The sequence below is a fragment of the Bactrocera tryoni genome, chromosome 4 (assembly GCF_016617805.1).
Source record: "Bactrocera tryoni isolate S06 chromosome 4, CSIRO_BtryS06_freeze2, whole genome shotgun sequence".
NCBI lineage: Eukaryota > Metazoa > Arthropoda > Insecta > Diptera > Tephritidae > Bactrocera > Bactrocera tryoni.
The window spans coordinates 12417115-12435349 of NC_052502.1; the positions used below are offsets into that span (position 1 = coordinate 12417115).

At 37.6% G+C, this 18235-nt stretch overlaps 3 protein-coding genes across 3 annotated transcripts; 1 reads left to right on the forward strand and 2 right to left on the reverse strand.

The window, feature by feature from the left end:
- Positions 1-4759: 4759 nt before the first annotated feature.
- Positions 4760-5469, reverse strand: LOC120775027. The gene is made up of 2 exons (XM_040104984.1): positions 5163-5469; positions 4760-5093 (listed from the first exon to the last, which is right to left on the reverse strand). Exons 1-2 carry the CDS (start codon positions 5413-5415, stop codon positions 4837-4839), a joined length of 510 nt encoding a protein of 169 aa, XP_039960918.1. The 5' UTR covers positions 5416-5469; the 3' UTR covers positions 4760-4836.
- Positions 5470-9495: 4026 nt separating this feature from the next.
- On the reverse strand, positions 9496-13135 carry LOC120775139 (N-acetylgalactosaminyltransferase 7). Its single transcript, XM_040105169.1, has 3 exons — positions 12598-13135; positions 11484-11960; positions 9496-11406 (listed from the first exon to the last, which is right to left on the reverse strand). The coding sequence occupies exons 1-3, from the start codon at positions 12791-12793 to the stop codon at positions 10313-10315; spliced, it is 1767 nt and encodes a 588-aa protein (XP_039961103.1). The 5' UTR covers positions 12794-13135; the 3' UTR covers positions 9496-10312.
- Positions 13136-13625: 490 nt separating this feature from the next.
- On the forward strand, positions 13626-18131 carry LOC120773429 (Alstrom syndrome protein 1 homolog a-like). Its single transcript, XM_040102309.1, has 5 exons — positions 13626-13983; positions 14042-15290; positions 15344-17482; positions 17546-17694; positions 17776-18131. Exons 1-5 carry the CDS (start codon positions 13660-13662, stop codon positions 17836-17838), a joined length of 3924 nt encoding a protein of 1307 aa, XP_039958243.1. The 5' UTR covers positions 13626-13659; the 3' UTR covers positions 17839-18131.
- Positions 18132-18235: the final 104 nt, after the last annotated feature.

Consider the following 18235-nt stretch of genomic DNA (forward strand, 5'->3'; position numbering starts at 1 on the left):
CCGTAAGACTTTTCCAACATTTCCAATGATTCCGCAGACGAAATTAGATTAGAAATACAAAATCTGAGACAAATTCTTGGTTCAACAATTTTATCCATTGTAAACTGAACTGAAACTACTGAGATGTGCCGACTTAAGCAGCTGCTGTAAACAAACTGGTTGATAGATCGCGCTCATATTTGACATAGTAGTTAAGGACAGTCCTACCAACTTAGCAGAATACATTTTTTTTAAATATCTTTACCCGAGAATATTTCGGCGTGCTTTTTTGACACATTGTATGAGCGCAGAAACATGTTTCACCTATGGAAACGGCTTATTATAGTTTGTTAGCTTTTATCTACCTTGTTGTTATTTATTTTGCCATTATATTTGCCTTATCGAAAATATTGATTTGGTGAGAACAGATTTCACCGCGCCAACATAACGGTTTTGCATCAAAGATAAATCAAAATTAACTAGTTATAAACGATTTAGTGACGCATAATTTATACATACAAGTATATACAGGCATACAAATAATAAATGTTGTAGCTGAGAGTGTGCTCGAAGACCGTGGAGAGTTGATTCGGCGCGGTCGCAGCAAGTCGGACTAACGTATGGAATGACTTGGCGCATTTCAAGTTGAGATCTTAAATAGAAATACAGCTTGTGCAAGAACTGAAGCCGCTCGACCTTCTCAATCGACATCGATCCGCTCTATAGGCTCTTTGAAAAGTTCCAAGAAGATTCGACGTTTAAGAGTCATATTTTGTTCGGCGACGAGGCACATTTCTGACTCAAGGAGTATGTAAACAAGCAAGATTGCCGCATTTTCTTCGATGAGCAGATAATTTCACGTTTTAGGCCGGTTGTTTGGCACCAAATTATTTGATGATAGTCTTACAGTGTGAGACTTTTTCCTGTGAGCATATGTAAAGTCTAAAGTCTATGCGGACAGTCCCGCTTCGATTAAGGCCTTGGAACAAAACATCACGTGTGTCATTCGTCAGTTACCAGTCGAAATGCTCGAACGAGTCATCGAAAATTGAACTTAACGGATGGACCATCTGCCGCTTCCAACATTTGGAAGAAATAATATTCAAAAAGTAAATGCCAAAGAATTGTAATAAACATTCCTTTCATTAAATTTGAAAATAGAGTGTGGTTTTTCTTCAAAAAAGTAGTGAACCTCGAATGGATCGCCCTTTATAAGCAAATTTAATGCATAATGTTTCTATTACCTAAGCATACTAAGTGTATACCTGTCACGTGGTCTGACGAATTCGCTTCTGGTGAAGTAGTTATTTAATATTTACAAGCCAGATTGTGTTTTTTGAGATTTAATTCATGTGAAACAAATGAAAGAATACTTAGAACCACAGATCGTATATCAGCTAAACATTTTGAATATTTATGGTATCACTTGAAGAAATTAGTATTTTTAGACGTTGAGGAAAAATAACGTTAAAGAAGCACAAGTACTTAACCTCAGTTTTGTGTAGATAACATAAGCAAATAGGTACGTAATCAAATAACTTAGAATGTTACTGAGTTTAATTCATTATGTTTGGCGTCACATTTCATTATTAGAGTCCGCTTAGTTGATAGCAATTTCTTCGAAACACAATCAACGCTGGTTAGTAGGAAGTAGCCTTATCAATAAAAGTGTGCTAATCGCCGCTAACTTACAGCTAATAGTTTCGCTTCCGTTTTCGTCATATTATGGATGAATTCTAAATTTTGTCGTCAAGCTGAATAGTTTGTAGCCTGATGTGGACCTACCGGTGACTGAAAGTATTTTAAATGATTTTTTTCACTTGAAAACATTTTAAGAAGTGGTTATAGATATGAGCAAGGTTTTCTCAGAAATGATAAGCCTTTTAACAGTTGTGGAATATTTCGTATAGACGTTCAAAGCAATGGATATCCGAAAATTACCTTTATAAAAGAAAATATCAACAAATAATTCCAAAAACATATGCATTGCATAACCGTCAGATTGATCGAGTTAGTTAATACTCTATAGATAACTAAGAAACATAACCGATTCAGCATATCACAAATCAAAGAAAGAGATGGAAAAATTTGCTAAATATGCCTCCGAAAATCTAAACATCCATTACATTCTCCGGATCAGACCCCAGCGACTTTTACCTGTTCTCAGACCTAAAGAAAATGTTCACTGGAAAAAAAATAGGTACATACTTTAATTGGTGAAAATGCGATCTCCTTTGAACCAAATATCATATTGCACTTGAAAATGGTATCAAAATGTCGCAAGATAATCAAGAACTTATAATCAACTTGTAACTTGTGTGGGTGTGTGCTTTCACCATTCTTTCCAATATCAAAATAACTTGTCTCGACATAAAATATTAAATAAATTCTGATATATACCAATAAAAGCATACTTTCAGGCTAAGAACAACTTTTACGAGTATGCGCATGTATTGTTTGAAGAATCCGTTTGTCAATCTCTCTACAGTGGCGACCACATTATCAATACACAAGAATTTGCAAGAAAGAAACAAACTGTGGGATAACTTCTGTGAAAACAGACAATTCTCCCACGAGGCGATCTGCTTTACCAAAAACCGTAGTATGTATATGATTTGGTTTATAAAACTTGTGGCATAACATTTTTTATTGTAAATAAATGTTCCCATGAATTTGAAAACAGAGAAACCCCAAAATCATCAACCCCTTAAGTTCGACCTTGAAAATCTATCTGATACATTTTGTAGAATAAAAGGACGGGAGAAATACTTCATAATTGTTATAGAACTAGTATAATTACTAAACGTTTGGAGGTAGTTAACCCTGTATGTTTCATGAGGGACCAACCTCAGACATAAGGATAACTGCCCATAGATTTCGAGACCGGTATGCTTTTAAATCTGCAAAGAAAGACTGCGAGGAAGTTGGAATAGTAGAAGTCAGGAAGGAATAGATTAACTAGAGAAGAGAGGAGCTATTAAACTGAATTCATAAGTACTTATAACGAATATGATCGGAAAAAAGCAGAGCAACGATTAAAATATAATATTCCGATCCACTACGCATAAATTAAACGATCGGTAAATCGAAAAATATGATTTTCATTTTCGTTTCATCAAAAAAGGACACTTTATTCACTTATAATACCCTTCACAGGTGCATTTATAACATAGAAGGATATAAAAAGATATTTAGCTAGATTTTGTTCGGACTACTCGTATTATGTATATGATATAATGACCCGGTCTGAACAATTTTTTCGGAGATTAAAGCGACCCTTTAGAGAATAATCTGTGTCCAATTTCGTATTTGTCAAATAAAAATATTTTTAACCGAAATGGTGGTTTTTATAGTAGATATATCCTATGTAGTCTTGTGTAGTAGTTCACGTAAGTGAGGAAAATTCTGTGAGCACCATTCACTTGGAAGTGACCAAAAACGATTATTTTACATATGGCTCAAGCAGCTCACGGCTTCCGGTCTTAGACAAGTATCCTCTGGGTAGCCAAAGAACAACTGTTTGAAATTAAGCTAAAGAGTGAAGGCAAGCCATCCCTCGCCAGGGTTGTGCGCTGGGTTTGGGACCCGCCAATGACGAATACTCGCGACTTGGCTTTCACGTCACTATTGACAGTCATAACTTCGTAGTCGTATATAATTTCGTCTATCTTGGAAGCAGTATTAACACCTACAACAATGTCAGCCACGAAATCGAACGCAGAATAACTCTTACCAACAGATACTACTTCGGGCTGAATCAGCAATTGAGAAGTAAAGTTCTCTCTGTAAGTCAGTTATTATTCCCGTCCTGCCATGTGAAGGGGCATGGACGATAACAACATCTAATGAGTCGACGTTACAAGTTTTCGAGAGAAAGGTTCTCCGGAAGATTTATAGTCATTTGCGCATTGGCAACTACGAGTACCGCAGTCGATGGAACGATGAGCTGTACGAGATATATGGGGACATTGACATCGTACAGCGAATCAAGAGACAGCTGAGCTGAGCTGAGCTGGCTAGATCATTTTGTCCAGATGGATGAAAACACTCAAGCTCTGAAAGTATTCGACGCAGTACCGACGGGGAAGTAGGGCAAGAAGAAGACTGTTAGAGAGATCAGAAGGAGAAGGACCTGGTGGAGAAAGACTTGGTGGAGAAGGAAACTTTCTATCTCGAATCGGCGCCAAATTGCCAAAAGAAGAAACAACTGGCGCGCTGTTGTTAACTCGGCTATAACCGCGTAATCCGTTTCAAAGCCAGTAAAGAAGAAGAATATCCTATGTTGGTGCGATGTTGACGGCTCCGACAAATGTATAACCTTTTGGTGAGAAAAGGACTGAGGGACTAGTTCCCGTATATACAGATGTATATACAGAAGGTCATGACTAAATCGACTAAGCTCATTATGTCACACTAACCATTTAAATATACATCTTATATAGTCTCCGAAGTGTCCTTCTAGAATCTAGATGTTACAAACTGCTTAACAAACGTAACCTGTTCAAGCAGTACGCTGCAAAAATGACAGGCTTTGTAAAATGATGAACAGCAATACAGGGTGGAACCTCGCCAGGCTTCATGAAGACAGCTGGACAATTAAACGAAGTAAAAATTTACTGTAACGCTTGTAATAATAAGACCTTGAAATAGAGTATACTACACAGAATATAACCCTAATTCATCAGAAAGAGTACCAAAGCCGATTGATATGAGGATCCGAGTGTCAGTATAGTCCGTTATAACCACTTCAGTGTCTTTACGAATAACTTGAAACAAGACATTTAGAATTTGATTCTTTTAATACTTTCATGTATTTGTACAAAGTTTCCGCTTTAAAAAAGTTTATATGAAATTCGTCTAACTTGAGCCATAGAATTGCGCATTGTAGAAGAACGTTTTCGTTGAGGTAGACTCCAATACAATGGAAATAAAACGCTGACCAATACCGCCGGCAACTACGTAAGCATTGCCCTCAGTTGAGTCCGCTTCGCAACGGATTAACACATAGGTGACTATGCTGCCGGTGCCAGCTTGTGGGTAGGTCAATTGGACCGTCACATCCTTCGCATCTTCATAGTTGAAAGCATCGGCGATCTGAGCGACTAAAGTATCGCCTGAAATGTGAGAGAAAGAACCATAATTAATCAAATTGTTGGAAAGGGTTTCCTGCACAGTAAACTTACCTTCTACACGACCGCCTAGTTTATACTCGACTGTGGAGCCGCTTCTCGCCTGGCCACTCACCTTCTTCAATGCGACCAAGGACAAGCCTGGATGATTTTTCTTGAACTCATTGATATCCTTGACCACCGTTATTTGACGCACTTTCTCCGGCGCTATTTCACTGCTGCCATCCTTGACAATACCGGCACTCACAACACTAACAGCCCAAATGGCGCAGAGCGTAAAGCCAGTCAAAGCGTAGAAACGTGGCATTTTCGATAAAAAAAGAAAACTTGTTGAAACTTTTACAGTTACTATCACTGAATGATAAGTTAATGCGGGGAATTCGCCCATTTATACCACATCGATGAAGAGCCTACAATTAAAGCGACAGAAATCTTATCAAATACAACGAATGATAAACAAAAAAAACACCGGCAATAGCGTTGTCAAGTCTTCTGACTGTGCGATTTCGGGATTTATGGGGATTTTTATTGATTTTTTATTGATCGCCAGATTTTTAAGTTCTGGTTCTTTTTGTACGATCCATACACTGAACGATTTTTGGAGAACTAACGAAAAGTTTCTCTAATGGGGTCAGTACGGTAATCTGGCCTGTTTTTTGACATTATTTTCATAGAAATTTTTATTCTACAATAGAATTTTTTTTCACATATCATGAGGTATATCGTGGAATGTATAAACAAATTTTTTCGGAATTTTTTGATGGCATCTGTCGGAGAAATGGCTGGATGAATGAGTTGCGTTTTTTCACTGGCGGACACGATTTCTCATGTTGGGATCATCTGAAACACAAAAACCCAATTTGTTCTTCAAAAGTACGTGAATGGTTATCGTCGCTACTAGAATCATGAAAAAATATTGATAAATAAAAAAGTAATTAAATTTTTTTTTAATTTTTCCCCATATTTTTTACATAAATTTTGTTATAAATTATAAGAAATTATGAATCTAGTATGGCCAATAGCCAGGCGTTTTGTGCACATTAAAAAAAAATTAAGCAAATCGGTTGAGTAGTTCGACCGGAATCATGTCCGCCAGTTGAAAAAAGTGTGTTTTGAAAAAAACGCGTTTAAAGCTTGAGGTGTGCACTCCGAGCGCTCCGAACGTCGAGCGGTATTATTATTTTTGGACCTTTTTCGAAACCTTTCAATGGTAAAGTGGGTTTCTGCATTAATTCTAAGGGTATAAGGGAACAGAAAACACAAAAAAAAGATTGGAAAAATATTACCCTAATGATCCTTTAAAGAGTATTAGCTGGCCAACAGTACGGGAACACATCCCATACTGAGTTTAAGAGAGATCTAGTTCCGCTGATGGATTAGTTATTAGGTTTGCAGGTGTTCAAAGTATATAATAAATTTTCATAGTTAGTCCCGAAAATTCCGAAACTGGTATTTAACGATCTCCAGTTTTTTTGATTTTTAAGATGTTCGAGTTTGACAACCCTAAGTATAACCCAACTGATATGTAAAAAAGAAAGTAGTGAGCAAGACCTAATATAATATGTTTCAGAAATTAGCATTACACAGTCGGAAGTGATACAAATATTCATCTAATATGAGTTAGGGAAATACTATTTACTTAATAGACGAACTAAGATAATATTACCTCAATTTCTTACACATGAAAGTCTCATCTGCATAGTCAGAACAGCCCTGCTGAAAGAGATCTCGGATATGCTATAAGCTCTATACATACATAAGTGATCAACGTGACGAGCTGTATCGATCTCGCCGTGTCCGTCAGTCTGTCCGTATATACGCGAACTAATCCCTCGGTGAGATATCGATTTGAAATTTTTCGCAAGTTCTTTTCTTCCAAAGAGACTGATCATTTGTGGGAACTATCGATATCAAACCACTATAGCATATATGTAGGTGCCATAAAAACTAGCCGATCCAAGTCAAAATCACAGAATTTGGCATGGATTATTGTCCAAGGTAACGCTTCCATATAGCTGTCATTCAAACTGACCGATCAAAATTATTATAAAGCTATTTTTATACCGTATGCTATGATATAAGAGATGCACCTGTGCACTTCAGTACAACCGAAGTCAACGTTTTTTCTTATTTTGTGAAAAATTGTCTGCCTTTAAATCTTCTTCTGATCTCACCGAGTTTATTTGCAATAAAAAAGCTCATTTGATCACTGTGCGAAACTTTGATTGGCAGCTGTTCTGGGTAAATTTAATTTTTCATATCAATTAATAATATGTAACCAATAAAAGGTAATCTTGACCTATCATTGAAATTACTTTGATTTGTTTACGCATAAATGTATGGGGTAATTAAGTATTTCCAATTAGCAAGAACTCTTCGATGCGTAATAGTTTGGCCCAGAAGGGTGTCTTCATCTTACTTGAAAGGTCTAGAATTCGCCTCGGATTATTTTTAGAAATCTATTGAAATGTCATTCCTACGATGACGCATATTTACAATTCTAGGAAATCTTCAACCACCGTTAATCACAGTGAATGACTTTCGATTACCGTTACTGATTTATAGACATTATCTAGCTTATCAAGTGACTCATTACATACAAAGTTTAGTATTTATAAACATATGCACATTTATATATAATTTTAATGTGTACATACATACATACATATATTTAGTATATACAAATACGATCTTATCAATATTTTCGCTTATATTTGCACATAAATATGTACATACATATGTATATCAGTATGTATGTATGTATTTATCAGTTGTCAATATTTTTTATATGAAATGTACTATATAAGCAAGGGTAGATAATTTTTGAAAACAAAAAAAATCACAGTACGATGAAACCCCACGGAAACTAAAGATAATATAACAAATATTAAGGGAAGAATAATTTATGGGCGAACTGTGGGCCGAAAAAGGAAGAGCAGGGGCATGATTTCTACTACAAGTCCCTTAGAAAAAAGTTTTAAGACAATGTTGCAGGTAATGAAAAGATCCATAACCGCCGCCTGGCCACCTGAGGTCGGGAAAAGAAAGGGAAGGAACGGGGTTGAAGCTTAAGAATGATTTATCTCGATTTCTGGCAAAACTACGAGTCCTATAAAAAAAAATAATAAGGCAATGTTGTAGCTAATGGAAAGGTATATAACTTTTGTTTACAAACTTTTTTCACATAACCACAAATTTTCTGCAAAAAATTCAAATAACCAATTTTCTGGGTTTTTTTAAGTATAAAACATTTTTTTCACAAAATTTGGTGGAAACTTACTTTCTTATGTGCCAAATACTGCTAATTTTCATTCGAAAAATCGAATGTAAAAAATTGAGGTTATGTGAAAAAGTCTAGATTTCCATATGACTTACCACTACCTTTCCGTTTTTCCGACCTCAGACCGCTCTTCTTCTCCTTCTTTATTGGCGTAGACACGGCTTACGCGATTATAGCCGAGTTAACAACAGCGCGCCAGTCGTTTCTTCTTTTCGCTACGTGGCGCGAATTGGATATTCCAAGCGAAGCCAGGTCCTTCTACACTTGGTCCTTCCAACGGAATTGAGGTCTTCCTCTTATTCTGCTTCCCCCGGCGGGTACTGCGTCGAATACTTTTAGAGCTGAACTCTCACTCTCTTACTCTTACTTAAATTATTTTTCCTTTAATATTTGTTATTTTACTTTTAGTTTTCGATGGCTTTCAATCTACTATGAATATCTTTTTTTTTATCATTTTCAAGGACTTCTGCACTAGTCTAAAACATGTATGCCTGCCACTCCAGCTCATCAATCAGGCTTTCCGACTACTGTAATGCTTCTGGCAGCGATAATTGATGTCACAGGAACTGTGACATAGCTGACAGACATTGTATGAAGTGCTGTAGATAAACATACATGCTAGAGTTGTCTGTAAACGACGAATAACTTCCGTTCGGCTTCTCAAATGTATCTCAATTTTTAGTATTTAAGTTTTGGGTACTTTGTTTTATGTTACTTTTTTTTTGTATACCCTGAATAGAATATATAAAGTTTTATAACATCCAGAAGAACATGTCGGAGGACCTACTCAACACTCAAAATGAGCCTATAAACTGACCGATCAAAATTAAATTTTTGCATGGTCAACTTTTTCATTTGACGAGATATCTTCTTGAAATTTAGTATGAATTATTGCCTAAAATGATATTAAACTATTATTATTAATTTCCCAACCTCAAAAACAAAAACAATTAAACAAAGAACATACGTTAAAATCATTTATTGCATATTTTTTCAGACTTATATTCTATTTTTGCAATTCCTTTATAAATAAGAAATAAATAAAATTGTTAAAAGTGTGTAAAGAGGTACACACATACATACATAATAATTTATATGAAATATATATTTTCGTTTCAAGAAAAGAACTTTATGTATCACACGAAATATACACAAATATGATATAAATTACAAAGATACAGATTCAATTACATGATTTACTTAAATTATAGTACTGTTCCAGAAACTAACGTCCCATATGCTCTCAGTAATAAATTATAACAATTGGAAGATAAAATTTCTTAAAATTCTCTATGTATAGTTGGCAATGTTGAAGCATTTCATTATGTATCTATAAAAAAGAAAATACCTACATATAAAAAATGTTAGCATAGGCCTTTAGCGCCGAAAAGTCAGCGTGATCTCAAATGTTCAAGGCCATTTTCATATCCATCCACGTCAAAAACCAGTACTTAGTTAAAACTTAATAAACTTGAGCGCGTTAAAACGCTTGGAACGGTTATCGATGCATTGACTTCCACATATACGTACGCATTAATATGATTGTTTTTGTTTTTCTATCGTTTCATAACATAGTTACAGTTATTGCTTGATTTTTGTTTTCGTTTCGTCAGCACTTTTAGCCATAAGAATTAATATCATACTTCGTGTGCCCCCTTCGTAAGCTTCGGTTTTATAATTTTTCATTATAAATTCGCTTACATAACTAAAATTACGAGCAAGCATGCATAAACATACACAAGAGGCCGTACATTTCTATAAGTATGTAATACATACAATCAATCCAATTATAGACAAACTTCACTGCAATTTGCGTCTCTACTCACTTTAAAATCTTAAAAATCTGTTCAAATTCAACAAATACAATTCATAATTTCCTCGTTGCTAATGAAACCCGTGCTGCATTGCTGTTGAGGCATGCCGTTTACCACCTGGGCTTGATTGCTTTGAACCACCACTGCTGATAGCCATCGTTGACGTCGCAATGTGCCAAGAATAGCTGCTGCGATGTCGGATGCACGGCCATGCATTTCTTGTGTGTGCGATGCAGCAAATGCTTGGTGTTCTCATCATAATTCCACGGACCGTCCACTGTGCCCAAACGGCATACAGCTAATTTAATGCCCTGACGATCCGCTTCCACGCAACGCTCACCCACACCCAGTTGCCCGGCGGCATTTAGACGTATCAGTTGATTATTACCACCGCCGTGGCAGTGTGAAAGCGCCATGATGGCAGGTGGCTGATGACCCATCGAATCGAGACAACCATCTGTGGCGACGGAGCGCAATTCGCCCCAATGCAAATTGGCTGGCAGTGCGGGGAATTTGTCGTACACATCGTATGCTATATTATCCATAAACCACTGGAAGGATTTGCAATTGAGACGCTTCTTCAGCGCCAATTGTTCACTAATGTCGCCCATATCGAGATAGCGCGCCAGCGGTTCACGTGTATAGAAGTACTCCTTGTGTGTATCGTCAAACCATGTTTCGATGACGCGTTTGTAATTGATTGTTATCAGTGGTCCTTTCTTGGCTTGCGCCAATTTGCCGAAGTTGTAGGGCATGAAACCGCGATAAACGTGTCCAACGCGCGAGCATGGCACCCATTCAATGCTGCCACCACATTGCCAGATCTTAAAGCTCAATTCGAAGTTTTCACCACCCCAAACCAATAGGCCCGGATCGTATGCTCCCAATTCCAAGAAATATTCACGATTAATGGCAAATAGGCCGCCGGCATGTGTGGGACTGCGATACGGTTCAGAGTTGTGTGCGCGGCGGCGTTGTTCGCGTTTCGGCACTTCGTTCTCCTTATACAACATACCCCATTCGAAAATGCCACGGAAATGCGCATCGCTGCCATAGACTGGCCGATACTCGAAGGTTTTATGATCAATGCCATCAATAATGGGCACAGTCATCACCGTGCGATCACGATAGATGGGCGCCAGCAACGGTGGCAGCCAGTTCGTGTTCACTTCGCAATGTGCATCGAGGAAGACAATAACTTCGCCTGCAAAGCGAAAAGTAAATTGGTTAATATGTGTATTTTCAAAATTAAAACGTTAGCATGCTTAATATTTAGCTTACCACTCGCTTCTTGGGCGCCTCTCGAACGCGTACGAATTAGACCCTCTCGCTCGTCATTGCGTATAAGTTTTACTAAACCATTGAATTGTAGCAAATAGTTATCCAACTTTTCCCGTAAGTCCCGCTTATCCGAAAAATCATCCACTAGCACTATTTCATGTAATATATGCTTAGGCGAGCGATCGATCACCGAATGCACTGTGCGCATGAGAACTGAGAAACCCTCATTGTGGAAAACAATAATAACACTAGTTTTAGGTAAATCATAGGGATAGTCCCAATGCTTGCACTCCTCCAATCGTGAATCCCGCACCGAGCGATGCATTGATATTTCGTCTGAACATGCAATATTCATGCCATACTCCATTTCAGATTCATCTGCGAGATTTTTTTTGTCGGCAGACAGTTGATGTGCATCACCATTCTCGCCGGGTCCGACACGTTCTTCCACATTTTTTGGTTCAAAATTTCCAAGACCTAAAAATAATACGATAGTTAGAATTATATGGAAACAAGAAAAAACAATAAGGTCTAATTAAATATAAAAGCAAGCAGACGAGCGAACAAGAACGCCTGACATTGTATAAATTGTTTTTTTTTTTTTAAGACAATATTTGGCCACGCATTATTTTTGCGAGCACACCTTTTCAATTTCTTTGTGTTTAATTAATTTAATGCATACGTTTCGATAGCGCGTAAAAAAGAAAATTTGCAAAAATTCATTGATTTATTATTTGTTATCATTTGAGCGCTAAAATAGTTTTGGTGTTCGAAAAATTAATTAGTATATTTAAGATTGCTGTATTCTTTGCAACAAATATTGCTCATACGCGGGCACAAACTTGTACTTGTATTTAGTAAAACTGGTTGTTCATTAAGTATTTCCATAAAAAGTTGCATTCAACAATATTCGCCTATTGGGGAAAAGATTATCTACAGCGGCAGAAAATTTACATTTGGTTATAAAAACTGTTGTATGCGCTTCACTCATTATAATACCCAAGCATTGTATTAAAAATAAAACAAGGTCGCAGCTAGTCAATGAACTTTCTACCGGCGAAGTTATAGTAAATAAAACAAGTTTACAAACTAAAATGTTTACAAATTATCTTACCTTCCACCAATTTTGGCACCTCACGCGGCCTTCCCTCCAATCGTAGATGGTTAAATCTGGCGAATTTGCCGTGATAACTGCTTGATCCACGCTTTGTGTCACCCCATGTGACCAGTATAAATATTAGCGGCAATATAATGCAACAGCACAGCGCTATGCGACATAAACGACCTCCACGAATATTACTTACACGCATTTTACAAACAAAAGTTATATTGTAAAATAAATGCTTCCAACTGCTTTAGTACTATGTTACTTGATATGCTACAATTCCACTTTCAGCCGACATTAAAATCTGTCGACGTGTCGCAATAGCGGCTTAAGCTACCTACGATTTTCGCACTGCGGATTAAACTAAAATTAACAATATACGAGTAAAAAACACAACCGAATGCACTAAATTAGTATTTATAAATCGACGTAAACAAAGGGGCTAAAACTACAACTATTTTTTTTGTATTCTTATATAGCAGCAATATAAAAGATTAGTTTTAACAATACACTTGTATATCCATTTCTGTAAGTAAATATGCACAGCTGAATCCGAAATTAATTTCAATCAACATTTTCACCTATAGAATCTAGACAGTGCTCGAACTGTAAAATTATTTTCGGTGGTGAACTAATGTCTGGTAGATTTCCATTAACATGTGTTTATTGCTCAGTTAAATACATTTTTTAGTTTATATGATATAAACTTAAATAAATTATGTTAAAAGTAATTATTATAAATAATTTATTGTAATACGTCATTGATAATATATAATAAAAAATTGTAGATATATTTCTTAGTTTATATTTTTTTATTGTAAAAATCATAACATGGAACAAGGTAGTTACACAATAAGGAATATATTAAAATTACCCATTTCTTGACCAAAAAACTGCATTTCAGCTAATATTATTGCGTTTTGAATTCCCACCACAATTTCAAAGATATGTGTCAATATTATTGAGTTGATTCTCATTGTGAATTTATTTACGCAATTCAACATAGAAGAAGAAAAAACTATTCGAATTTTGTAAAAGCGCTCAATGGCGCAAAAGGAAGCATAAATAAAAATGCGTAAAAATGCGCAACTTCCTCGCACATCCCGAGTTAATGAGAAAATAATCGAATATTACTTAAAATTTGGACAGGATCGCGATTTAGAAAAGTATATGCGTCTATATTCACCATGTGGAAGTCGTAGTGATTGCAAAAGTCGTAGCAGTACAACAACAAATAGCAGTTGCCGTAGTGAAGATGAAGGACGCAGTATGAGACGATTGTTTCATCAAGAAATGGATACGACCATAGAAAGTGATTGTGAGCCGAAAGAATTTATAGTGCCAATAAAAATGCAGACTAATAACACTATTGGAAAGAAGTCGAAAGCGGACGAGGTGAGGCAAACATCAAAAATACCAATTAGTTTTCGACAATTACGTTTTTAATATTTAGTGCACATCATCTGCTCCTGACTTGCATACACCACCACCCAGTAATCATAGGAAAGGTCAAACTAAACAAACACAAACTCCTGAATCCATAGCAAAGTCACACAGACGTCTCGAATGGGATTCTTTAGGCGATGTCGGTTATAAAAAGTCATTATCAACTAGCAATATCAGCATTTTAGAACGTTCTGTGCTTAAAGAATATTTTCAAGAAATTTCATCTATCAGCAGTTCGAAAAAGGAAACCAATACTGTTGAGTGTTCGAAAAAAACGAAAAAACCTGTCGATGAACAAATTCAAACACAAAAACAGGAGAAAAATTCAAAGCCACATATACCCGAAAGTACTACACCGCCTTTAGCTTCCAGCACAATGATGCAATTGGAAAAAGGAAAGAGCAACAAGTCTCTACCGAAATTGGTCTCTAGAAGCACATCAATGTCACTACAAAAGAGATATGATCAATATGCGCAAACTTCTACATATGTACCGCCACAGCACATATCTCGGGAAGTGCAAGTGACATTGTCCAATACACCTTCTGTTACATCTTCGACCGCAGCGGGCACTGCAACTCCGAGCAGTTTCGATTACTATTCATCGCGTTCAGGACGATCCACCACAGACGAAGAAAAACGTTTTAAAAAAAGCGCTTTGAAAATTGTCCATCAAAATGTTGTGAAGTCCAAAGTAAGCGAAGAGTCCGTGCACCCATTCGTAGCTGAAATTAATGAAATGCTATCGTCTTGTAAAATAGCTGACTCGAGAAAACGCAGTACCAAACAAGAGAGTATAGTAGCGGACTTACAAAAAGTGCACGATACTTTGAAAAAAGCTCTGAGTGAAAATAAAGAAAACTCCTCTTCAACTTCGTCGATCGTCAACTCGCCACAACTTGATTTAGGCATCCAACTGCTGTGTTCGCTAATAGATGCACGAAGCTTAAGTCAAAAGCAAAAGAAAAGACTCGTACGAGATATCGTAAAACGCATATCAACTCTCAATGCCGACGACGAAGATGATGCCGCTGAGATTGCTGTCGCACATATTAGCGATGCATTGACGACACAAATGGAGAAATGTGAAACACGAAAGAATGAAAATGAAAATATGGAAGCAACTCCCCAAACAAGTTCTGCGGTTACGGTGGCAAGAACTGGAAAAACTACGATGGACATGAGCGAAATAGTGAGTAATTTACCTTCGAGTACAAGCAGCGAAGGACATGACGAACGTCTTATGCGTGTAGATGGTAATGCAATTGACATTTAAGCAAATTAATTTTTAATTCGCATTATTTTTAAGTTTTAAAGAAATCATCGCTGCCTACAACATCTGCCAAGGCAAGGGCTCAACTGGCCACTGAAAATACCGAGAATGTACAAAAGTTACACATACCGCACACGCGTATAAGTGCTGGCACGCAAGTGGAAGAGGCAGATGTATCACAACCGAAATACAGTAGTATGCAGGAGATTCCCGAAAGTGCTGAAACCCAGAAAAAATCACTGCCGAATGAACCAGTAAATGTAAATAAAGGCACGGACAAAGATTCTTCAGCCTCTAAAGCTAGTTCTACATCTAAAGATGTCACCACACAAAAGGCCTTAATAAATATTGAAAGTGGTGGCGCTTCTGACACAGACGTAGACGTCGCTGCGCATTCTACAATGCGCGAGTGGCTGAATCCTATGACGCAATCTGAAATTGAATATGAACAGAAGAAGTTAGAAATGGCTAAGGTGGCCGTCAAGAGAAATAAACTAGCCAAATGCTTTGCAAGTGAAAAAATCGAGCCGGAACGAAAATCACAACTGCAGTGGATACAATCGGAAATCGAACGTTTAGAAACACTACGCTGTCTCTTGCTAAAGCCGAATATAGAGCGTGAAAATTTTTTGGAAATGCATGAATCGATTCCACTAAATGTGGAAAAATTATACGACACGGTTTTTACGGACACAAAGTTGGCTTCAACGACCAGCTCGACGACAACCAGCGCACATAGCAGTGGAAACGACAATGCGATGCAGGAAATCGAAGTGATTATTGAGGAGTCAAACGAGGATGTTGTTAAATTAGATGAGAAAACGAAATCTACGAAACAACGCAAGCGGGAAACACAAATCATTTACGACAAGCCCGTTGAAACTATAAACACATATGACAACTTAGTGCCGGGCAAAGCGCTTTTCCGCACTATGACGGAGACGGTGACCACTAAAGAAGAACAAGTACTGCCAGCAGCTGTTAAATTAACGGCCGAATCCGCAGCGATTTCAGCTCCACCGAAGCAATTGGCAAGTGCCAAACAACGTCAGCAGCAACGCTCCAAAATTGACACGCCTTCCGGTGATAGTAACGACGGTGAGAGTGTTGGCTCATTCGCACAACAACGCAAGCGCGAGTTTTTAGAGCAATATCGCATGAAAAAACGCAGTCATTACGAGTCATTGCTACACCAGCAACAACAAATGTTAATCCAACAACAACAGCAGATTATACATGAGTTGCAGCAGCGTTGCAACACCATCACGCATACCACAGCAGCGCCAACATATTCGGTGCCCCGTAATATGCCCCCCAATGCCTATTGTCAGTGTGCCTCAACGCAGCATCCAGCGTATCATCAAGCGTATTTTCATCAACAGCACAACAACATGTGTACGGCGCAAGCGCGAACGAATATTAAGTGTTCGCAACCGGCACAACCACCCTGCCCACCGCCCTGTCCACCGCGTGTGCAGTCCCAGCAGGGCGCTGCCATCAATTACTCCCATAAAACACAAACAATTCACAGCGAGCAATCGACTTCGTCAATATTTTGCATTTCATCCGAGGTCTCCATACCGATGGGATCCAGCAGCACAACCAGTTCCACCACGACAACTACACACCAGTATGACGACGTGGCTGCCGTGACTACTGCTGCTCCAGGAGTGGCTATACAAACTGGTGATTCTTTACGTCGCTCACAGCCGATTTTCGGTAGACGCATACAATACAACTCGGCGCATATGAATGTACCACAGTATTTCGCTTATAATCCACAACCCGTTTGCTCTGGCCAATCGATTTGCGTGCAAGTTAAGCCGAAAGCCATTGCATATGTTATACAATTCGAAAAGAAAACTACATCGTCAACAACTACAACAACCACAACAACAACCAGCGCCACATCAATCGCCAGCAACCAATTTACACCGCATCCCAGCAGTGAGTCCAACGATTTGCTACGTGAAGATGCCGAAGCGTGCGCATTGCAGGACTATTTAGTACGTGCCAAACCGCAATTCATTGCGCACACAAAGGAGCGTAAGGCTATACTCAATCAAATACAAATGCTGCGTCAGGAGCGCGGTAAGGAATTGCGCGACATTATTGAGAATGCCAGTGAAAATTCGTTGGAGACGCGTTTGCAACATTTGCCGCCACCCGCAACTAGTAGGTGTCCTAGATGTGCATATAACTTTTTTTTTTTAAATTAATTTGACATTTCACTTTCAGAGCGTTTGCGCATTTTCGCCACGAAAGAGATGAAGGCAATGACACAGCGGCATTGTGAGAATTTGCCAGAGGTCTTGAAGCAGCGGGAGCGCAAACGTGAAGAGCGACGTCGACAAGGCAATCGCCTAATTAGAGATCTCTTTAATCAGGTGATTTTATTTGATTTGTTTACTGTTAATTAATTAATTGTCATTTATTGTTATATTTTTATTTTGTTTATTTTTTTGCAGCGTTTACAACGTCGTGTGCGTACAGGAAAATTGTCATTAAACCATAGTAAAACCGTTATTTAAAAGGAGAGGCCAAACCACACTGCATTTATTTGTTCAAAATATATTTATATAGTGAAATTAAAATTTAGTAAATAAAATATTAAAAAATGCAGTGCACGAACTTGTTGTAATGGAAGAGAAATTAAAATTACCGTTAATTCGTTGTGTTCAAATATTTTGTACAAATAACAAAAAGGGTGCGAAGAAATGCTGCTCTGACTGCTTACACGCGGTAACCAAGGACTTTTGTTAAGTTTCGTCATGGCAATAATAATGTTTCTACGGTTTGATGTTTATAATACCAAAAATTATTAATGCATTTCAAGTGCAAGCGCCCGAATTTTCAAAAATATGTATAACGATTTCAGCGAACTATAGGCGTATCCTGGCGTTTAAACGAAGTAATTTTCCAAAATTG